Here is a 23,077-nt window from a genome sequence, read left to right on the forward strand (position 1 = left end):
CAGATCTCCAATCTGACTTTTTCCAGAGTGACCCCAGAGTCCTGGGGCATCCGAGGAAGATGTAGAATGCAGCAGGCAGCCTGGGATGGGCCCCAGCTGCCCAGAGTCTCCATGTGTCACTCCCGGGTCCTGCCCTGAGCCTGCCAAGTGACACTGCATGACCTTGCTTCCTGCTGCCCACCAGAGACATCTGGTTCCCAGCCCCAGTTCTTGGAGGATGCAAAACTTCTAGTAGTTGGGACATTTCCTGTTTCCCACCATCTTCCTTGCTTAAAATAGCCATGGGAGTCAACACAGGAAGGCACATGGGGCTGCAGCCGCCTCTGACAGCTCATTAGACAGGCAGCAGCAGCCCTGGGGCCTGGGACTCTGGAGCAGAGAGAGGCAGCTTGCAGAGTTGTGGGGCCCAGCTGCCTAGCCCAGAGGCCCTGTTCTGTGCACAGCTGCCAGGAAAAGGAGCTGACCTTCCCCCTGTCTGTCCTCCAGAGACAGATCCCAGAAGCCTCGCAGAATGTAAATAACAAGGTGAAACTGACTGGACTCAGCCCAGCCCTCATCTCTGGTCTGTGCCCTGAACTTTTTACAGCGCTGTGAGCACAGGGTCCTCTGCTTCAGCCCCTCCCTAGAGAAAGCAGGGGAAACCTACAGATCTGGAATATTCCTTTTTCCCCCTCTTCCCCCATCCTCCCTTTTGTTTCCTTTGCTGTCAGAAAATGAAGGAAGAGGTTGGTGAGTTAGTCCCACATGTCCTTATTCCCAGCCAGGAAGATACGATGTAGCTGACCTCAACTGGCTATTGCATCTTCTTACCTGGGAACATCTAACAAAAGCCTTTCGTGGACCATCTGTGTAACTTGGGCAAGTCGCTCCCCTTCCAGGAACCTCACATTCCTCACTTGTAAAGTTAAGCAGTGGAATACGATGCTCTCTCTCCAGAACATCCTATCAAAGCATCCGTAGTCTGCAAAGGGTCTGGGGTGGGGAATGTCTACCAGAGAAGTGGGGTGCGTGACACTCGGTAGACAGCTTCTAGTTCCAGGCCAACCCTTCCCCTATTTATCCCAGGTAGAACAGGAGCGATCATTTTGTTCTAAATGAGATTTTCCATGTGGGGAGTGAGGAGGAGCTTGGGGAAAGTGGACAGAAATGTGTTTTTCTGCTCTCATCCTCAAGGTTGTTATGATGAAGTGGAGAAACTGAGCCCATGGAGAAAGGGACTAGAAGGTGGGAGAGAGCTTCAGGAAGGATTTAGTCTGACTCTTCTAGAGAAAGGGCGAGGTGGGCTGGAGTAGGACTCTCGCTGGCTGGGGGAAGATGCTGTTCAGGCGCTTCAGCAGGAGGACAGCTGCGTGACCCACAGTGGTTGTTGGGAGATGGGGGAGGAAGCAGCTCAAGGCCCCTTCCAGCAATGCTCTGATGATGTCTGAGCAGATCTTCTTCCTGTGTTAGTTTCCTAGGTCAGCCATGACAGAGGACCACAAACTTGGTGACTTAAGGCAGCACAAGTCGCTTCTCTCAATGTAGCTGAGCTGGGAAGTCTAAAGTCAAGGTGGTGGCAGGACTGGCTCCATCTGCAGACCCTGAGGGAGACTCTATTCCAGGCTCTTCTCTTTGCTCCTCATGGTGGCTGGCAGTCTTGGAGTCCCTTGGCTTGTAGACACGTCTCCCCACTCTCTTCCTCCGTCTTCCCATGATGCTCTCCCCTTTGTCTCCCTTCCTCTTTTTTTATGAGGACATAAGTTATATTGGATTGGGGTCCACTCTAATTCGGCACAACTGCATCTTAACTTGGTTACATCTGCAAAGACTATTCCCAAATAAAGTTCCATTCACAGGTCCTGGGGGTTAGAATTCTAACATATCTTTTTGGGGGGACAGAGATGGAGACTCATAACACCTCCTGTCCTTCCCTTCTTTAGACAACAGTCCTGAGACACGGGCTAAAGTGAAGTTTGTCCAAGACACTTCCAAGTATTGGTACAAGCCTGAGATCTCCAGAGAACAGGGTGAGTGTTGGATGATACTGAAGGTCCTGGGGTCCATCCGAGGTCACACTGGCCGCTGTCCACCTTGTCTTCCCTGGGCAAAGGATATAAGCAGACTCACTCCTCTCTGCAGTGGTGGTGGTCACAGAGAGGAACTGGCCCCAAGCTTAGACAGTAGGAGGCACCTTCCCAAGGCCAAGGGCAGGGAGCAGGAGCCATGGTTGTAGCCAGTTCCTTAAAAGCTGCAAAGTCTTGATTTTCCAGGGCAAAATGAAAAGGCTGGCTGAGATCATATGGAACCTTAGCCCTCCATCTGCATGATGTGGGAGGTTTCTGCACATTTTATAGAAGAACATAGTTGGGGCTGTGGGGATGGAGACGAGAGGCATCGGCTATGAAAAGTCTGTGTGAATGTAGGGCAGGGTGACTTCCAGCCACGGGTCAGATCCAGGCTGCTGCTTGTTTTCATAAATATAGTTTTCTTGCAGCATCCTATGCCCAGTCACTCAGTCATGTCAGACTCTTTGCAACCCTATGGATTGTAGCCCGCTAGGCTCCTCTGTCCATGGGATCTTCCAGGCCAGAATCCTGGAGTGGGTTGCCATTTCCTCCTCCAGAGGATCTTCCCGACTCAGGGATCGAACCTGCATCTCCTGTGTTGCAAGCGGATTCTTTACCTGCTGAGTCATTAGGGAAGCCCCATCTATTGGTTTACTCACTGTCTGGGCTGCTTCTATGCTGTGATCGCAGCCATGAATAGTTGCAGCCAACACTGCACGGCCTGCGAAGCCTGAAATATTGACTGTCTGGCTCTTTACAGAAAAATTTTGCTGACTCTAGTGTAGGAGGACCTTTAGGAGTATTTATATTTTAACTTTAGGGGCTCTCATCTCATCTGAGAAAGAGTGAGATTTGAGGCCTGATAAGACCTAAGTGAAGTTGTTGTTCAGTCACTTTGCGATCCCATGGACTGTAGCATACCAGGCCTCCCTGTCCCTCACCATCTCCCAGAGTTTGCCCAAGTTCATGTCCACTGAATTGGTGAAACCAGTGCATCAGTTTCTCATTTCCTCTTCTCTCCTGATTCAGCTATCGCCCTCCTTAAGGACCAGGAGCCAGGGGCTTTCATCATCCGTGACAGCCACTCCTTCCGAGGAGCCTATGGGCTGGCTATGAAGGTGTCTTCACCCCCTCCGACCATTATGCAGCAGAATAAAAAAGGTAACACCAGCTTGTCCAGCAGGGCTCAGGACCAGGGGGTCCCTGCAATCTGTTTAGGTCCTGATCTGTTAGAAGGACCAGGGTTGGGAGTAGGGATGAAGAGGGTGGGAGGGTAGGATGGGGTGTGCAGGTCTCTTGGTTCTCATGGGAGCTGGTCCCTGCTAGTCAGACTCTTCAGAAAGATGGGTCTTGAGCTTGGCGATGACTGGGGTCAGAGAACAGGGGAGCAAGAGGACTGGAACCCTGTGACCGAGTATCCATGAGAGGTGACTAGCAGTGGTGGTCTCTCCATCCCAGGGTTCTGGCCATGTTATCGCTGTGAACCTTTCTCCATCACAGCCTCACTCACTGGAGAAGTTGGGAAGTGGTGCTGGGAGGTGGTCGTGGGGATGCCATGAGCAGTGACCCATCCACATTTCTTTCTCTTCGTCGCAGGGGACATGACCCACGAGCTCGTGAGGCATTTCCTGATAGAGACCGGCCCCAGAGGAGTCAAGCTCAAGGGCTGCCCCAACGAGCCAAACTTCGGTGAGCCACCCCTGCCTCCGTCCCCACAGTCTCAGGCCTGTCCCGGCTCCCCTGCTGCAGCTTCTGTCTTGTCACCCTCGTCAGAGATGCAGCAGGGAAATGCACCCTGACTCCCTTCCTCTGTGCTGTGGTGCCTTCACTCGGCCAAATTCCTTTCTGTTTTTGTCCCGCCCCACGGGGACCTGTTACTGTGACCGGTGGAATAACAACTATTAACAAAGGCTGCGATGTGAAAGCCACTCTGTGTGCTAAGTAGCTTCAGTTGTGTCCAGCTCTTTGCGACCCCATGGACTGTAGCCTCTCAGGCTCTTCTCTCAATGGGATTCTCCAGGCAAGAATACTGGAGTGGGCTGCCATGCCCTCCTCCAGGGGATCTTCCCGACCCAGGGATTGAACCTGCGTCACTTATGTCGCCTGCATTGGTAGGCGGGTTCTTTACCACTAGTGCCACCTTGGAAGCTTTATTATATAAAGCCACCTTAGGTACTTTATATCACTTCTGGTCTCCTGACCATCCTGTGTGGTAGGTGTCACGGTCCCATTTTACACACGAGGAAACTGAGGCTCATAGGAGTTAGACTTACCAGGGACACATATCTTGTAAGTTCCTGAGTGTGGATTTGACCCCGCCATCCTCACACTTCTGCTACACTCTCCTGAGAGGGTCCCCGGCAGTGGGAGGGATGTAGGAGAGATGCTGGGTGTAACTGTCAATAAAGGAAAGCTGTAGGGTACCCTTCTGATGCCCAGAGTGAGCCTTTAGAATCTTCCCCCTTAGATCTTGCTAACAAAGAGAGATTGAAGTTTCAACTTTGTGGGTGGGATGAGGGAGAGGTAATAAAGAAGTGGAAGATTATGGATGGGGGGCAGGTGGGTGGGCTGATCCTCAGTGCCCCTGGCCTGCTCCTAATAATTTTGCCGCTGCCGGGCTGTCTCTCTCTGCAGGATCTCTGTCTGCCCTGGTCTACCAGCACTCCATCATCCCGCTGGCCCTGCCCTGCAAGCTGGTCATTCCAAACCGAGGTAGGAACCTGAGACTCCTTGCCCTCCAAGCGCACCCTTGCGCTGGCCTCCTCTTTGTCTCAGCCCCCAGCCAGCTGCTCCAGAACGCGGGCCAGGCTTGGAGGAAACGGGTCATGCTGCCAATCTGGGGAAACTTGAAACCACTCTCTGCTTTATTTTTTCTAATAAAAAAAGAAGAGAAAGTTCACTTAAAAGCTTAATTCCAGAAATACACATAATTGACTTGCCAGATTGTTCTGGAAAATCCTCTGGAGGTTTTAAGAATTCATCCCTGTGTCCTCAGAAGTAAGCTTCATCCCACGGGAGGTGCTGGAAGCAGGAAACAGCCATGGCGGGGAGGACCATGTCCGGCGGAGGAGATGGGCATCAGTGGGCAGGGCCAAGGGAAGGGGGATGGGAAGGCAGAGGTAGGCCATGGGGCGTCCAGGTGTCTAATGGAGACGGGAAAGTACACTCAAGGGATCGCTTAGTGGAGGAGGTGGCTGCACTGTGCGTGGCTTGGGAAGGAAACAGGAAGCCTAAGATGTCCCTGGAGTTTCTGGTTTGTATGGCCAGGAGGGACCTGGGGCTGATGTGAGGAGCCAGCTCTCTTGACTGTGGGAAGTAAGCATGGACCCCAAGAGCCTCTGGACATACAGGGCGAGAATTTGAGTGACATTGGGGCCCGCAAAGGAGATTTTTAGTTTCTCTGAGAGAGGTGCCTCATCCTCGGAGGAGGGCCGATGGACACCCCAAACTCTTCAACAACACAGGCTTCCTTCATGCAGCCCCAGGTACGTGGGCCTCCCACGAGGGGAAAGGAATATGCTTGGTCATGAACTTGAGCTCCAGGAACAGGGAACTGGGGAGTCTTCTCCCCATGCTCTCTGTCCAGTAATAGAATATACAGAATTGTGTCTGGGACTTGCTTTCAGTCTCTCTTGGAGCTGCTGGGGTTATGTCCACAGTTAAAATCTCCAATATTATTTGGCAATTTCTGTGTATCAAATCCAATTCATTGAATTATTAATGATAATTGACTGTTATTAACTTAAAAGTTCAAATACTATTTAAATAGTCCCATTAACCATATGATTTAGATACTAATTAAATTGTATTTCTAAGGAATTTACCAAAGTAACTTCACAATTATATAACTGCTATTTATTTACATCGTATAAAACAGTGGTTCTCATAATATGGTCCCCAGAGAAGCAGCATCAGCACCGCAGGGAACTAGTTAAAAATGTAGATATTCTTGAGCCCCAGCTAATCAGAAACTCTGGGGTGGGGCCCAGAAATGCATGTTTTAACAAACCTGTATACCAAAGTCTAGGAAATGCTGGCATAAACTGCTTGCTAAGTTGCTTCAGTTGTGTTGGACTCTTTGCAGCCCTGTAGACTGTAGCCCACCAGGCTCCTCTGTGCATGGGATTCTCCAGGCAAGAATACTGGAGTGGGTTGCCATGCCCTCCTCCAGGGGATCTTCCCAACCCAGGGATTGAACTTGCATCTCTTATGCCTCCTGCATTGGCAGGCAGGTTCTTTACTACTAGCACCACTGTACTCAATTCTTATTACTGTTGAAATTATAGTTGTGCTGCCTTATGGTTTAATGGATTAGAGTGTTTACTGGTTTACACAAAGACATGTTGATGCAAAACAACCACATCAATGGCCACTTGAAGGCTTGCTTTTTGTTATTCAGGGACTAACACCATTTACGGAGCATCTCAAAAACCCAATGAGTGGGTATTCTCATCTTCACCTCTGTTTTGTAGATAGCTGATAATTGCCTGAACCTGGTTCTGTGGGACCCCAGAGCTCCCAACCAGGATACTGAATTCTTAGATCAATCGCTGCACGTTCAAGCTGGACACACGTGCCGACTGGCAGGGCTGGTTATGAGAAGCAGTATCTGTTGCACAATGTATTTGCAGAGCTAGCCTGAGGCCCGGCCAACGCTGTGCTTCTTTCCAGCTCTGGGGTTTTAATTACCAGCTGAATTAAATTTTTGTCTCAGACCCCACAGATGAATCGAAAGATAGCTCGGGCCCTGCCAACTCAACCAGTGACCTGCTGAAGCAAGGGGCAGGTGAGTGGGCACCCCAGACGGGATCCCTGCCCAGACCTTTCCTCCCCCTGGCCCTGGACCCTCCTGCAGGTGCAGGCTGAATGTCTCTCCCAGACCCAGAGGTCCCCAGGGAAACCACATTTCTATGTGCGATGCCTTCTCCAAGGCTGCTGCCTTCTCCCTGAAAAGAGGACCTGGGGATGGTCCCCACCCACGTCGGCCCCCATGACTCCCCCTCGGGTGGGTTTTTCCCCAGCCTGCAACGTGCTCTTCGTCAACTCTGTGGATATGGAGTCACTCACTGGGCCACAGGCCATCTCCAAAGCCACTTCCGAGACCCTGGCTGCTGACCCCACACCAGCTGCCACCATCGTTCACTTCAAAGTTTCTGCCCAGGGAATTACGCTGACTGACAACCAGAGAAAGTAAGACTCTTCTACTTGCTTCTGTGTTGGGCAACCCCACCACCCTGTGACCCATCTATCCATACATGTACCAACCCACTCACCAGCTGATTCATCCCTTCTGCCCATCTAACCACCCATCCATCCACTCATTCACCCATACATCTACCCGCCCACCCATCCATCCACTTGCTCACCCACTTACTAATTGATCTATCCATTCTTGCATCTATTCATCCCCCATCCATCTTCCCCACCCATTTTTCCCTTCATTCATTTATGTCTCCCTCTATCCATCCATCCATTCATCTGTTCTTCCATTCATTCATCCATTCTTCCTTCCTTCTACAAACATGCCTGCACTGGCTTTATAGCTATAAATACAATTGGTAGAAGTCCCTGCTTTCTGGAGCAGAGACCCTTTCTCTCATGTTCTCTCCCCAGGCTCTTTTCTTCCTCCTCCAGGGTCCCCCCATTTCTCATTCCTCAAGGCCAGTTTCTTCCTTCTTTCCCTAGTCTCTAGCATTTGGGACATGTTTCTACGACACATCTCTCTGTCCCTGTGCATTGCTTTATGTCCCCAAGGGGAGCAGCCCAGGCCATTGTGCTCATCAGGGAGAGGTTGTGTTGACCTGTGACAGCCACAGGTGGTGGCCTGGCCTGCGATGGGGGGCGGGGAAGAGCAGTCACTTCAGCGCTAACTGTTTATCTGATGCATGTGCCACAGGCTCTTCTTCAGGCGACACTACCCCCTCAACACCGTGACCTTCTGTGACCTGGATCCACAGGAGAGGAAGTAAGTCTCTTGTGGACACCTGCCCTCCCAGCTATCTCTCCAACCCTGGAAGTCTGTGTGTGTGCATCCATGTGTGATTGTGTGCACATGTGTGTGCACTCATGTGTGTGCTGCAAGTGTAAGCGTGTGCGTTCTTGGCTCAATTTGGGGATCTGCCTCTGTCTGTGGGACTGTGAGTGGCGTGGCTGTGTTGGCATCTTTTTGCGTTTTCCCCCACAGATTTGAAGCCCCTCCTGGGGACTCAAATGCCTGCTTCCACCCCTCTGACCTTGCAGCTGCTTCCCTCTCCACACTGGGGACAGCTCCCTGGGAAGCAGGCCACGGTGCTCGCTCCATCGCTCCACCGTGGACACCCCCACTCCGTGTAGTCTTTAGAGACCCTGGTGCCCTGGTACCGGGGCTGTGTCTTCCCCAGGGGTCTGGGCACTGGGGCTGGGCTCTGAGGGGGACATGATGGTTTACGCTGTGTCCTCGCTCTCTCCCTAGGTGGACGAAGACGGAGGGAGGTGCCCCTGCTAAGTAAGTGTCCTTCTCCCCCACCCGGCTGGCTGGTTGTTGTTGGCTCAGGGGGAGGTGGGTGAGGGAGCAGGTTAAACTCCAGGACCAGGTGGCAAGCAAAAGGTAGCTCTGGAGAAAACCTGGCCCAGGCAGCCAGGTCTGTGACCTCCTGCCTGGAGCTAAAGGCCTAGCCTCCCGCCTTATCCCTGTCCTGCTTCCAGAACCAGACCATCAGAGACTGAGGAAGGGAATCGAAAACCCAGAGTTTTATTGGGAGGTGATGGCAGTGGGGCAGGGGTTGTTTAAATGATTTTTTCTGCCACAGTCCTGGCTTCCTTGACTCCCTTTCCCGCTTTCCTGGTGGACTAGGCCTCCTCATTGGACTGCACAAGTCTGGGAGGTCTGAATTCCTTCCAGAATTCCAGGGATTGCCTTGTGGCCCTTTGGTCAATTTTCCATCCATTTCAGCATTTTTAAGTGCTTCCAGGGAACTCAGCCCTTGGGAAATTCAGACCAGCCAGGAGGCTGGCTCTGCCCTTGGGTGCCTGATGTTGGCGCGGTAGATGAGAGAAGTGTATAAATGGGCTAAGGTGCTGCAGTGATTTTCAAATTGTGTTCTAAGGAACCCTAGATTCCTTGGGTGTAACTGGGCTGCTTGAGGGGAGGAAAAACTCTGCTGTGATTTACGGTATTTATCAGCATGAATCAGAGTTTTTCTCAGTAAAACAAAACAAAGCATTGGAATAAGCTGGCTAATAAAGCTGACTAAGACTCACTGAGGTCTATAATTCCACCTTGTACTTCGTCAGGCGTATCCAGACAGCCCCATTTTTTTCTGATTGATTATATCATAGGTTGATGTTATGATGTTGAATTGTTACATTTATTGCCGTAAATATTGTCGCCTTTACATATCCAGACTTCATATGAGATTGGCTTTAGAGAAAGGAAATTTTCACTGTTAAAAAAAGAAAATTACAACCACTGCTGAATGAGGCATGTCAGGAGGGGACAGCTCACATCTGTGGTATCATGAGGCAGAGTGCTTCTAGGCAGGGAGAGATTTGGGGAAAAGTGTTAGTAGCTTGGTCGTGTCTGACTCTTTGAGACCCTATGGACTATACCCTGCCAGGTTCCTCTGTCCATGGGATTCTCCAGCAAGAATACAGGAGTGGGTTGCCATGCCCTCCTCCAGGGGATCTTCCCAGCCCAGAGATGAACCCATATCTCTTACATCTCCTGCCTCCTGTATTGGCAGATGGGTTCTTTCACCACCAGCGCCACCTGGGAAAAGAACCTGTATTTAAAAATAGGTCTTATAAGACAGGTATACATGGGTGCAGGGAGTAAGAGAGAGCTGATTTCATGGGGATGGGAAAGGGAAGCCGCCAGACTGCAAGCTCCTGAGGGCAGGACTGTGTCTACTGCATAAAGAAAGAAATGAAAAGATGGAGGCAGAGAGATGGAGAGTGAGGAGGAGGCTCAGTGAAGCCGCCATGGTCCAGATGAGTAGAACTGACCAGCACTGGCACGATGAGTCTCCCCCTGGGGGTGTCCAGAGGGGCTGTGAGGGATGGAGGAGACGTCTCCTGGCCCACGGTCATGTACAGCAGCAAGGAGGCCCCGGTGTCCAGTCCCTCTCGAAGCTTGCCTCCTTCTGTCTCAGCCGCCTCTGAGACTCACAGAGTTATTAGGGTTTCTGTGTCCCTTCTGCCAGCCGGGAGGCAAGAACTCTCTGTTTGAAGGGTCTTCTCCTTCCTCACCGCCGGGCCCTGCGAGTGGGAATGGGTCAGGGACTGAAGCAGGTTGATCCCAGGTCTGGAAATTCCTTATTTAAGAGCAGGTTTTGTGTGGAGCTTCCTTATGAACTCACCCTTGCTGAGGCCCAGGAGAGCTCAGGGCTGGACCAGGGTGAGGCCAGCGAGATGCCCTGGGCTCCACGTTTAAGGAGGTGCTTGCTCTCGGGTGCTTGTCATGCTCCTCTCCGCCCTCGGGGCTGAGGTTTCTTGCCTGCATCCACTCCTCCAAGCCGAGAAAGAGCTTGGGCTACGGTTGAGTTGGCCCAGGGACCTACGGAGCTGAAATAAACACCAGGGGAGGGCAGGTGGGCAGTGTTCAGGCCTGAGAGGTTGACCGGCTCTCATCTTGGCAGAAGCGAGCTGGGGTGGGCTCGCTGTCACGCTGGCAGCTTGGAGCTGCTCCCTCCCTCTGCCCTCCGCTCCCTCCACTGCACCCCCCAGTGCAGGAGGTCTGCAAGGCTGGAGAAGGGGATCTGGGGAGTGGTCCACAGCCCCAGCCTTCCCCACCTCCTGGGCAGATGATCACCCCAGGCCTCTGAGCTGACTGGGTCGATTCAGCACCTGAAACACATTTGGGAAGAGCAAAGCTGTGGGAAGCCCCCTGTGTGTGTACGTGTGTGTGTACACACGCGTGTGTGCACGGGATGGCAAGCCAGACCCAGCCTGGCTAATTTTAGCTGCTGTGTCCAGTCCTGGGCGAGGGGTTTCCATTGGAATCCCCAGCTGTCCCGATTTCCCCATCCAGCTCTAATTAGCAACGTGCCGACTGGGAGGGGACTTGAGCTCACATTCTGTTCTCTGCGCTCGTATTTTTAACTCTGTTTTGCAAAGAGAGAATGCTCGGTCACTCCAGTCCTAGTGTGGGGAGTCGGGGTGGGGGAACAGGTGTGGGGTCCTGCCCCCTCCCATTCTCTAGAGCACAGGAGAAATGTGTGTGTATGTGTGTGTGTGTGTACGTGTGTGTGTATGCGGTGGGGGACAGTGGCCCCCTGTTCTTTGGTCTCCCCGACCCTCTGGTGTCTGAGGACGAGCCTTTTGACAGGCAGATGGCGTTTTGTTTATGTGTTGTATGTAAGGACATTCGGCCAGGGGTGTGGCAGGGACGGGCTGAGAGAAGCTGGTTTAGGAATGTTCCATTTTATTTTTGGTGTCATCCCCACCTCTTGCTGTCTGGTCTTGTCATTCGTTCGCCTCCACCACCTCCTCCTCTTCCTCGCCTACCCCCCGCCAAGGGGAATTTCTGCTGACCCTGAACAAGTGACATGCCATCTCCAGGTGTGGGTTTCCTTGCTGATGAAGGGAAGAGAGGCATCTTCTTGTGGGCATCACCCTCAATGCCCAGTGCTTGGGGAGGTGGAGAGAGACAGGGAAGGGAGCAAAGATGAGCCTGCTCTACTGGGTGCCTCGCCAAGGCCTGGGGTTCCTCCTCCTCCCCATTCACACCTGTCTCCTGTCTCCTGCCCCTGCAGGCTCTTCGGTTTCGTGGCCCGGAAGCAGGGCAGCACCACGGACAACGCCTGCCACCTCTTTGCTGAGCTTGACCCCAACCAGCCGGCCTCCGCCATCGTCAACTTTGTCTCCAAGGTCATGCTGAGTGCCGGCCAGAAGAGATGAGCCCCTGCCACCCCTTGCCCAGGGCCAGGGCAGTGGGGATGGGGCATGTGGGGAGGGGACCCATGAATCCTGACCATCCTTGAACCCAAAAGGAGGACTTTGGGCCATTTTGGAGAAGGAGAGAAGAAAGTGTCACATGGGGAGAGGAAAGTGAATTGAGCGGGGAGGGGGAGAGAGAGAGGAAGAAAGAAAGAGATGGAGGAGAATAACTCAGATTCCCCTGGGGAGATGGATACTGCGAAACCCCCAGAGCCTCCAAAACTTACCAGGTCCACCTAAATCCCCCTCCACCCTCTGATGGAGCTCCTCGGGGGAGACAGGACTGATCTCCTTGGAGACCCACATTTTGAATGAAAATGGAAAAGCTCTTTCTCCCTAACCCAACTGCTTTGCAAGGAGAAATCCCATGGAGAATCTTTCTCTGGCCACCTCTGGGGTAGATCACCAAACCAAAAAGAGCCTGCATGGGACGTCCAGCGGCAGAACTTTTGCTTCTGAAAGTATCTCAGACCCCAGGCACCTAAGGTCTCTGCTTTGCCTCCGATGTACAGTTTGTGGGTGTGTTTATGGGGTGTATATATGGCCACGCCCACATCCTCACTCACTGATTTCTGTTTGCCTCTCAGCTAGAATTATAAACAGTTATACTTGTCCCCTGTGTTTGCACACACATGTGCACACCGTCCAAAGCAAGAAAGAGTCGGGGATGGGGTGACAGGGCAGCAAGGAGGGGGCGTAAGTCTGCTTCCCCAGGGGCACCCGGCATTGTAGGTAATGGACTTTCCTGGTCCCTGCACCTGCTCTAACAGCCTTCGGGGCCGCCAGCCCCTTCTCCTCAGCAGAGACCCCCATGGAGTGGGGCTGGCCACGCTGCAGCATTCCCCCCTGAACTGCTGGCACCTGGAGGCTGGGACGTTGGTTTGAGGAGATGAGGACAGATGTGTACGGGGCTTTGGGGGAGAGACCCCTCAGGAAGGGTGGCTGCCCAGCTCGGGGAGCCTTTTCCGAGGCGTGTGGCCCAGCCTCGGGGCAGGCAGGGGGCTCCCTTCGCTTCCAGTCCTCAGCCCCTTCTTGGCTTTCGTGTCCCAGATCAGCCGTTATCAGATGTGCCCCCGTGTTCAGGATGCCTTTAGGGTGCTGCGGAACGAGCCTTCCTGCCCTGCCCTGTTCTGTCCTGCAGAGTCCCTGTGTTGGGGCTCATCCCAGGACCTGCTTCTAGAAGCCCTGCTTGGCGAGACCCAGGGGAGACCCCTGTATTTCCTGTCCCCCCTCTGTAAGGGTGTGGGGGTCTAATTTTGCTGGGCTGCCCAGGGGAGCTGGCCAGAGCTCTGGGGGCTGCTTGCTGCATACCACATGGCCTGCTCTGACACCAAAGCCTTGCTCCCCACCCTTCTCCCTTGTTTCTCCCCCAAAGCCCAGCTGCCGTGGACCGGAGGGCAGAAGGCACACATTTAGGTCGAAGGGCCGAGAGTCCAGCTGGGCAACTGGGAACCCCCTGACCACCACCCAAGCACTCTAAGCCTGATGGAAGAATCCACCAGGACTCCATCCTTGAATAGATTCTTAAGCCTCTGGGTTCCCTAGAGAGAGGCACTGTACTGATATATAAATATATATAATATATATGTGAGACATACTGACAGAATCTGTAAGCTAATAAAATATAAGAAAAGGTTAAAAAAAAAAGAATAGGCAAATTGACAAGAAGTATTTATTATTTTCCCATACTGCTTTGTTGCCTCCCTGGCATAATCCAATCCCTGTCCCTCTCTGTGTTCCAAGCGAAGCCTAAAAGGTCAGGGCCTTCATCCTTGGAGCTATCAGGGGTCTCCTTGAGCAGGCCTTGGCCTTCCCTAGACTCTGATGGGGGCTCAGCAGAGAGGGGGTGCATGCGTTTCACCCCCTTCATCCCTTCTCATTTTTGGCAAGCCCAGGCCTGGCTGTCAGACCCCAGAGATGACGGGGGAGCTGCCCGCCTCCTTGCGGGCCCTGCAAGGGCAGGTGCGTGAGCCTGCAGGGACACGGGTGCGCGTGGTGGGCGTGGGTGATGCGTGCGTTTGTAGTTTTTCTTTTCCAAGAAGCTGTATCTGTGTGACGTTCTGTTTCAGGGAGTTGGAAAGGAGAGCGTCTGAAGGTGGCGGGGAGCATCCCCCCCACCACCCCACTTTCCAAAGATGGAAACCTTGATCTTGGTGACCGAGGTTCATCCCAGGGGCTCTTCCTTCTGAGGCCTTCAAGCCAGACACCCCGATTTCCCCTCTTTCATTCCCTACCTAACCCCAACTGTCTTCCCAGACAGAAGAGGATATTCTCACCTACTTCCTTTGTAAATCTCCCACTGGACTGCCCGGGGACTCTTTTCCTCCTGGTCTGGATGGCCGGGCGGAGCATCAGACCCCTCACACGTGCTTTTCCACCGCCCACCAGCAGCCCACCACCAGGAACAACCAGCCAGACCCCACCCCACTCAGGCCTGGACCGTGTGCGACTCTGGGAAGGCCCCAGGAGATGCTGGAAAGCCGATCCACCCCCTGCCCCACATGCTTCTGGAGGGAGCCCGTTTCCTAGCATGTGGCCTGTCCAGAAGAACGATGGGGAAGGGTTACCCCAGTCTCCACCACAGCCTCACCTGGGGGTCGGACAGCGCTTGGGAAGACACCGTAACCCTCCGTGTCTCACAGGTTAGGCCCGTGCACCCTGCACCCGTGCACACAACACGCACGCGCACACACACACACACCACACCATTGCATTGCAGTATGTTCTTGCCAAAGATTTCCTTTAAAAGAAAGAAGCACTTTTAATAATTATTGTTATTGTTGTGTAAATGTTTATCCTTTTTTCTCCCCACTCCTCCCCCTCAATCGTCCTTGCTGTTGTTTATTGTTGAATCTGTTCATCAGCCAGGAGAGTGCCCCTTCTGGTCTTGAGAGTGGGCTGGGGAGCCGGGGATGGGACAGGGGCTGGGAGGCGTAGGCAGGAGGCCCCGGTCAGCTTGGGAGGCAGGGACAGAGACCCCAGGCAGACCCCAACCTGCATCTTGTTGTGCAGCCAGCCCTCTGAGGCAGTCGGGGCCTCACGGTAGCTGTCCTGTATGGTATCTGGCGGGGGAGGTGGTAGGGCAGGGAAGTGACAGCCCTCCCGTTCAGTAGGGACAGAGGCCCAGCCAGGTTCAGGAGGCCCTTCCCAGATGGAGCCAGAGGGGAGGACTGGGCGTGGGAACAGGGGAGAGGTGACCTCAGAGGGGAAGTGGGGAGGAAGGGAGCTGCTGGATGGAGCTCCAGGGGTGAGCGATGCCCCTGTCCTGCAATGGATCGTGGTGTTCTGGCTGCCAGCCAGGTGTTCCAGGGACAGAGACTTTGTGCCCTAGATTTGGGAAAGGCCTTTTGACCCAGGGCCTCATTGGAAGTTCTCCCTTGGCAGTTCCAGATGCTTGTGGACTGCCAGGATTCCTTCTCCCCTGGCAGGGTTTGGAGGGATCCCTGGGTGTGTCAGAGACAGACAGGATGGGGTGGGGGCCCCGTGGATGCGTGACTATAAGGGGGAGCTGGTGGAACAGATGTGATTCTCTGAAAGGGGGTCCCAGGAGGGAGATGGGCTGGGCATTCTTCTGCCCACTCAGATGGGCTGAGCAGAGGTTGGGCAGACCCCCCCACACCACCCAGGGGTCTGTGGACAAGTCTGTGCCTAGAATGGTGTCTCTGCTTCCTTTTCCTGCGTTGTCACCAGCCCTGCCTCCTGGGCCTTCTCCCCTGCTTTGGTCTTTTCCAGCTTCAGAATCTGGAGGAGTCAAGGGGGCCAATGTGTTTTCTAAGGGCTTCCTGCTGCCTCTACATCTCCCCACCCTTGGGGTCCTGGGAGAGGCTGGGGGGCGGGCAGCATCCTGGGGCCACTCCTCACCCGGGTCCAGGCCCCGGCATCCTGAGACTGGAGTGCCCTGGGCAGTGGTAACACAGAAAGTGTGTGCGCGCGTGTGCAAGTGTGGGTGTGTGTGTGTGCGCGTATTTTGCTTGTCTCTTTAGGGGACTTAGGAGTTGGGTTGGAGGTGGTGGGCAATGGGATGTCAAGTTCACTATCACCCAGTGGCGAAAGGAATTGGGAAGCGAGGCTTGTAGGGTCCCCCGACCGGGGGAATCTCAGTGTCAGTGGCAATGGGGGTCAACCACACAGCGATGCTCCTCTGTCCTCAGATGGCCGAAATGTTGGAGGGCCTCTGTTTACTTCCCACACCTGGGCGCTTCCCAGCGGCAAGGTTAATTGTAGAGAGACAGCCCACTTTTGTTTCTAATCAGTGTTCAGCAGCTGGAGACTCTTCTGTGTGCCCACGTGTGGTCCGTGTCTGTGTGAGAGAGAGCACGTGTGTGCGGGCATGCCGTTTCCCCACCTCTCTCCTTTCTGACATGCCATTCAAAACAAATGTAAGGAATTCCTTACCCCGACTCCTGCCCCTGCCTCCCAGACCCTCTGCAGGAAAAACCCAGCATCCTCCTGTTCCCCTGGCTGTGTATTTATATAGATGGAAATATACTTTCTATTTTGTATCTTTGTGCCTGTAACCTCTGCCACCTTGTATAAACCCTGATGTACGCGACTTATCCTGGATATGAATGTATTGTACACTGAAGCTGTTCCACTCCTGTACAATGCTCTGTTTCTTTGCGATCCATTGTATGGCTTTATAAATGATAAAGTGAAAGAAAAATCCGTGTGTCATTAACTAGCTCTGTTGTTGGGAAAGGGGATCTGTTGCATCTCCAGTGGGCAAAAGAGTGTCCCACCCAGGCTCCGGAACTGTGGTGGGCTTCGGGGATGCTGCTGGGGATGACTCACCCCAAGCTCTCCCAGAACTTCCCCACCAGCCAGGTCTTGGGTCTGATTACAATGAGTTTTTCAGACTCTTAGCTAGAAGAGAAACTCAACTCAAACTAATTTAGAGGAAAAAAGGCATTTAATGGCACACATGGCCAAGAAGTCCAAGCACAGCTGAATCCAGGTGCTCAAATGGTAGAGGCAAGGATTTGTTTCCAAATTTGGATTAATTTTCAGGCAACCTCTCTCCCAGGGGTGGTACCATCAGATGCTCTAGAATATGGCCCCTTGAGGCCCCAGGCTTTTATCCTACCAGTGAAAAGAGAGCTCTTTTCTCCCAGTGTTTTCAACGACAACTTGGGACAAATGCTCACTGGCTCTGATAGACCCTGATTGGGTCACGTAACTAGTTCTGAACCAACCTCTCCGGCTGGGTCTGGGTCACGTGACTGTCTTTGGAGCCTTCTGAACCACTGGGGCTGAGAACGGGGCAGTCCTGGTCCCTGAAGGGGCGAGGTTTATCAGAGGATGGGGGAGCAGAGGCTGCTAGGAACACCTCTGGCTGCCGATTAGATGGCAGGTGTGTATCTCACCTGGACACCCAGCCTCGTGATCCTGGGTAAATTCTCTGCAATTCAGAAGGTTTGCAGTGAGGCATGCTAGCACAGTGCAGCGTTCCTTGGGAGATCTCAGAGACTCATACAGAATATCAACTGCAGGTGCCTGTTGAGTTGATTTGAGCTTGGATGAGCTGATTTGGGCGAGTGTGTTCTGAGACCCCCATGTGGCCAGCGTAGTGAGGACCATGACACACGGCAGCCTTCTCAAACTCTTCGGTCTAAGGACTCCTTTGCATTTTAAAAAGTTACTGAGGAGGACTTCCCTGGTGGCCCACTGATCAAGAATCCACCTGCCAATGCAGGAGACACAGGTTCGATCCCTGGTCCAGGAAGATTCCACAAGCTATGGGATAACTAAGCCCATACGCCCCAACTACTGAGCCCATGTGCCTTAGAGCCTGTGTTCTGCCACAAGAGAAGCCACTGCAATGAGAATCTCACGCACTGCAGCTAGAGAGTAGCTCCCGCTTGCTGCAACCAGAGAAAGCCCGTGTGCAGCAGTGAAGAACCACTGCGGCCATAAATAAATAAACAATTTTTTAAAAAAAATCACTGAGGACCTCAAAGAACTTTTGTTCACATGGGTTATCTCTTTCTATAGTTGCCATATTATGAGTTAAAACTGAAAACATTTAAAAATGTTTATTCACTTCCACAGCAATTTTAAACTCACCACATGTTCACATAAACAACATTTTTATGAAAAGTGATATTCTCTAAAACTAAATGGATTGAGTGAGAAGGAAGACACTGTTTAGCATTTCTGAAAAGTCTCTTTCATGCCTGGCTTTGCAGAAGCCAGCTGAACTCTCCTATCTACTCCTGTATTCCCTGAGTTGTGATATTACACATGTTGCGCCTCTGGAAAACTCTACCATACACTCGTGGGGAAGGACAGTGAAAAAGACAAGTAACAACTCAGTATTATTAAGAAATTACCTTTGATAGTTTTGACTTTAAACCGACTAGACTTCGAGAACTGCCACTCTCGGGGACGAGGACATGTGGGCACACAGACATCCCGCCCGTGATGGGGGATTAACACATACTGCACCGCTACCCCGTGCTAGGCTTCGTCCTGTCTGATCTTCCCAAAGGACCCAAGAGGCAGGGGTTGTCACATTCAAGCACCAAACAAGGAAACTGAGGCTGTGAGAGGTCACATAGCTTCTAACTGGGCAGAGCTGATGCTTGTCACTGCTGGGGATGGCCGGCATTTAGCACACCTGCGAAGTGTGTGAGCATCATGTGCATTTTCTCACGGGCATGCACCCAGTGAGATAAGGGCTGTGTCCTTGTCTTCACTTTACAGAGAAAGAAACAGGTTCACGGGGGTTCAGAGAAACCACAACGTTGTCAAGTGGCAGAGCCAGGTTAAGAAGCCGGGGAGCTGACTTCCTAGCTCACACCTCTTCCTCTGCTCAGGGTTCACATCGGAAGGAAAAGACGGAAAACACGACCGATGAGCAAAGGGCAGGCAGGAGAGTAAATCGATGGCATTGCTCAGGCAGGAGGAGGTCAAGGGCTGGGCAGTTGCGGGGGCTTCCTAGGGAGCGGTCCAGGGCTCCTGGTGTGTGATGGAGGGCACCTTCTGATGCTACCCAGCTATGGAGCCATGTGGGTCCCCGAGGCTGGGCCTGGTACAGGGGACGAGAACCAGGCTTGTGCACCTGGCTGATCTAGCCTGGCTTGGAGGGAACTAAACAGTGAAGCAGGGTGCTCCTGGGGCCCTGAGGAGGGAAAAGGGCTGCAGCTGCTTGAGGGTGGGGAGGTGACTGCTTATGACCCACCTTAGTACACAGAAAACCTAAAGGACTTTCTCAGCTTTTTTTAAAATTTTTAATGTTTTTTGAACTTTTAATTTTGTATCAGGGGATAGCCGATTCACAATGTTGTGATAGTCTCAAGTGAACAGCCAAGGGACTCTGCCATACAAATACATGTATCCATTCTCCCCCAAACCCCCCTCCTATCCAGGCTGCCACATAACATGGAGCAGAATTCTAAAAATCTTCTCATTTCTTGTAAAAAGTGTGGCCCACGCTCTGTCAGCCTAAGCATCATCCGGGAGCTTATTAGAAGGGTGGGAGCTCTTAGTCCTACCTCAGACCTGCGGACCAGAATCTTCCTGTTAACAAGACTCCCAGGAAGTCTGCACAGCCCCTGAAGTCTGAGCAGTCTGGGCAGGTATCACACAGTTGGGACTTGACCCCAGGGCCTGAGACAGGGAGCCCAGGCCTTGCCTCGGCGCCTCCTGGAACGTCAGGACTGCAGTGCTCCTGTCTGGGTCTCCACAGGGCTGAGTCACCCTAGGCCTCACCCTGGGGCTTGCTCTGCTGATGGGATTCTGGAGTCCTTGCAGAGACGGGGCCCTTTTAGGGGTGAGGCCCGGCCCTGGAGAGCAGGAACTCCTCTTGCAGCAGACGGTGTAGGGAGTGAGCAGAGTTTGACTCGGGAAGGGCAGAAATATCAGCTGAGGGGAGGGCAGGAGGGGCAGGGAGTGGGGCTGGGGGGCGGAAGTGAGGAGTCAGTGTCAGACTGGGCTGAAAAGGAGCAAAGCCTGGGTCCCACCCAGAGGGTGAGTCAATTGGTCTGAGGTCCAGCTGGGGTGCTGGGGTCTTCCATCTCTCCCCAGGGATTCGACAGGCAGCACTCCTTAGGTGGACTCTTCCACGGCAGGTGTGTGTGCACCGGGGATGGGTGGGGAGGAGAGCAGAGTGGGGAGAAGTCCCCCCTAGATGGAGGTGGGCTTCCCACGGTCAGCCCTTCCCCACATCCCTCCTCCTTGGGGAAGAATGCCATCCAAGTGTCCCTCCCCTGCACCCAGGCTGGGCTGTACCCAGCCCTCCTAAGGGCCGGTCTCTGGAGGGGATGTGCTCTCTAGGGCCCATAGACAGACAATGATGGGGAGGGAAGGGCCTGGAGAATCGAACTCCAGGAACTCTGGAGTTCCTCCTCATGGGTACCCTGCCAGGCTCCTCTGTCCAGGAGATCCTTCAGGCAAGAATACTGGAGTGGGTTGTCATGCCCTCCTCCAGGGGATCTTCCTGGCCCAGGGATCAAACCCGCATCTCTTGTGGCTCCTGCATTGCAAGCGGATTCTTTGCCGCTGAGACACCGGGGAAGCCCAGATCAAAGTTGGCCTTCTTTTCAAGAACTAGATTTCCCTCATTAATTGGTGAAAATGACTGTTAGTCTCAACAGTTTCTAAGTAGTTCAAATTGTGGAAAGGATACACTGCTTCTAAAAACACTGACAGTAAGTGTAGGAACACACACACACACACACGCTTAATAGACTTGGCCCCTTGGGCTGTGCTGAGTCTCCATGGAAGGCATCTCTGTTCCTTCCTTCTTCTTTCCAACTCTCTAGTGAGCGTTCAGGCCCAGGGGTACCAGGCCAGCGATGGGCCAGGCCCCCCCACCGTGAGCCCACCCCTATCTGCGCTAATTAGCAGACTGGCATAATCAGAGAGGGGAGAGAACAGCCCGCGGGAGTTCTGCAGGTCAGACCCACTGGAGGGCCGGGTGCACACCACGCATGGCCCCTGAGCGAGCTGCAGCAGGCTGAGGAGGACCCGGCGAGGAGAAGAGCTCGGCTTGGAGCGTGAGGAGGATGGGGTGCTGGCTGTCCAGTGTGCGGTGACCTCTCTTGGAGGAGAGAGTCAGCCCTCTCTGGGCGTCACAGCGTCATAGGTGAGGGTCGCAGGGAGGTCAGGGGAGAGAGGGCTGCTGGTAAGGGAAAGGATGCTTTGGGAGGGCTGAGGTCCGGGATCCTGGGAGTGCGAGGACTGCAGGGGGCCCCCTCCCAGTCTCCATCCCCGGCCAGGCTGCGGGCTTAGCCTGGGAGCGCCCCCTTTTCCGGCCGGAGCCGGTAGTGCAGGTGTGGCGGGGCCCTGTAGCCGCCAAAGAACCGCCGAGCCCCTGCTGGTCTCAGAGTCAGGCTCGGCTGGGTTTGGTTCCAGCTTTGCTGGGATCTCAGGGAGGTTTTTCCCCCTCCTCTGGGCCCCAGTTTCCTCATCTGTAAAATGGGCTAGCACCTTCTCCGGAGGTGTGAGGACTGAGACTGTGTGTGACGTGGAGCATGTTCCTGGGTCTGCTACTGGGGTGCTGGCCCTTCAGGAATATGCGCTTTCCCCTGCCTTTTCTCCTGCCTCTTGCCTCCTCCACACATTTTCTCAGGGCTCTGGGGAGACTTGGCAGCAGAGAGGACTTGTAGCTGAAAGCCTCCCGAACGATATCGATCTCACTGGCTCCTGACTTCAGACCGCAGTGCTTAGGGGATGGTGGTCCAGCCGCCTCCATGGCTCCAGCTTTTATGGGGTTTTAGAGATCATCTCTGGTCATCTAGACAGGATGTCCGGATTCTGGGCCCCTTCCCTCAGCCCCCGCTCCATCCCCTGACTCCTGCTTGGTCCTGGGAAACCTCACATTCCAGGGTTAGGTCCTGGGAAAGTGTGAGCTGTCCGTAAGGTCACCAGGCCCACTCCACCACCCTCCTCCAGCACCAGATCCTGCCTGAGCACAGTCTGATGGCAGCACCACTGGCCCTCCCTCGGGGACTCGGGTGGTTGGAGATTTCAGGAGTAGGGACACGTGGTGGGGAGGCCTTGATGAGGGCAGGAGATCAGGAGCGATGAAGAAAACCTTACAGCCGTGGAGACCTCAGGGCCACCTTGGGTAAGTCAGTTACTCCAATTCCTTAATTCACCAAATATTTATTGAGCATCTATATGTGAGGCGCTGAGCAATCCTGGGGTGTTTCTTTCATATTGTAGAATCCCAATCTAAGGGCAGTGGGGAAGGGAGAGCAGGGGCCACCTATAAAGCATCAGCAAACGTAGCGTCACAGTGTGATAAATGCCCTGGAGGAAAGGTACATCATGCGGTCAGAGTTTGTAAATAGATGCGGATGGTCTGGGAGAGCCAAGAAAGTGTCCCTTAGGAAGTGACAGTTTCTGAATGTTAAGGTCCAAAGGGTGAATAGGAGTGGACTTGGGCAATGAGGGGGGCAAGGTGTTTCAGGCGAGGGAATAGCTTGTGCCCAGAGCACGTCCGGGGTGGGAGGGGGCGTGTGGGTCGGGACCCTTGTACCTCCCCTGGGGAATACCTTTGACAGTGTCACCTGCCACTCCTTTGGAGGCCAGGTAGAAAAGTAGTTCTCTGCACAGGCTGTGGTGTCAGACTGCCTGGGTTCAAATTTTAGCTCTGGCTTTCCTAGTCGTGCGACCTTCGGCCGGCTCCTTGACCTTACGGTTCCCACATTTGTAAATGTGGGATAGTAACAGTGGGAGGTTGTGGTAAGAACTAGGAGTCTATACTTGTAAAAACAGCTTGGGAACAGCAGCTGGCAACCAGCAAATGGTCATCCACGTTAGCCTGGTTTATTATTCATGTATTTAATATTTCCCCACTCCCTCACTAGACTATTAAGTCCCTAAGAGCAAGGACCCAGGTCTGTATCTAAAGGCCCAGCAGAGTGTCTGGTATGCGGGAGGCCCTCTATCAGTGTTTGTGGAAGGAGTGAGGTAACGACAAGGTCAGAGTAACCCTTGGAGCAGGTGATGGGGAGCTTGGACCAGGAAGGGTGGATGGGTGAGGTGGGGCTTATTCGGTCATGTGAAGTGTTTGGTGTTTGTCATAAAAGCAGTGGAAGTTTTCTTGAAGGTTTTTAACCAACAGGGTGGTAGGATCAGGTTGGCATTTTGCAAAGATGACTGGGCTGTCT

At 53.4% G+C, this 23,077-nt stretch overlaps 1 protein-coding gene across 11 annotated transcripts in view; it reads left to right on the top strand.

Moving 5' to 3' along the window:
- Positions 1 to 16,623, top strand: part of TNS1 (tensin 1) — a 207,959-nt gene extending 191,336 nt beyond the window's left edge. For 10 of the 11 annotated variants that reach the window (XM_043444803.1, XM_043444801.1, XM_043444800.1 and 7 more), the window contains 9 exons: positions 1,920 to 2,006; positions 3,075 to 3,206; positions 3,642 to 3,734; positions 4,680 to 4,757; positions 6,760 to 6,831; positions 7,067 to 7,235; positions 7,942 to 8,010; positions 8,497 to 8,529; positions 11,777 to 16,623. In XM_043444803.1, the coding sequence (XP_043300738.1) occupies positions 1,920 to 2,006; positions 3,075 to 3,206; positions 3,642 to 3,734; positions 4,680 to 4,757; positions 6,760 to 6,831; positions 7,067 to 7,235; positions 7,942 to 8,010; positions 8,497 to 8,529; positions 11,777 to 11,921 (878 nt within the window). In that variant the 3' untranslated portion in view covers positions 11,922 to 16,623. Of the gene's footprint in view, positions 1 to 1,919; positions 2,007 to 3,074; positions 3,207 to 3,639; positions 3,735 to 4,679; positions 4,758 to 6,759; positions 6,832 to 7,066; positions 7,236 to 7,941; positions 8,011 to 8,496; positions 8,530 to 11,776 lie in introns of those variants that run through there. The other variant, XR_006265125.1, reaches the window with a different exon arrangement.
- Positions 16,624 to 23,077: the final 6,454 nt, after the last annotated feature.

The sequence above is a fragment of the Cervus canadensis genome, chromosome 24 (genome assembly GCF_019320065.1).
Source record: "Cervus canadensis isolate Bull #8, Minnesota chromosome 24, ASM1932006v1, whole genome shotgun sequence".
In the NCBI taxonomy this organism is placed as follows: Eukaryota; Metazoa; Chordata; class Mammalia; order Artiodactyla; family Cervidae; genus Cervus; species Cervus canadensis.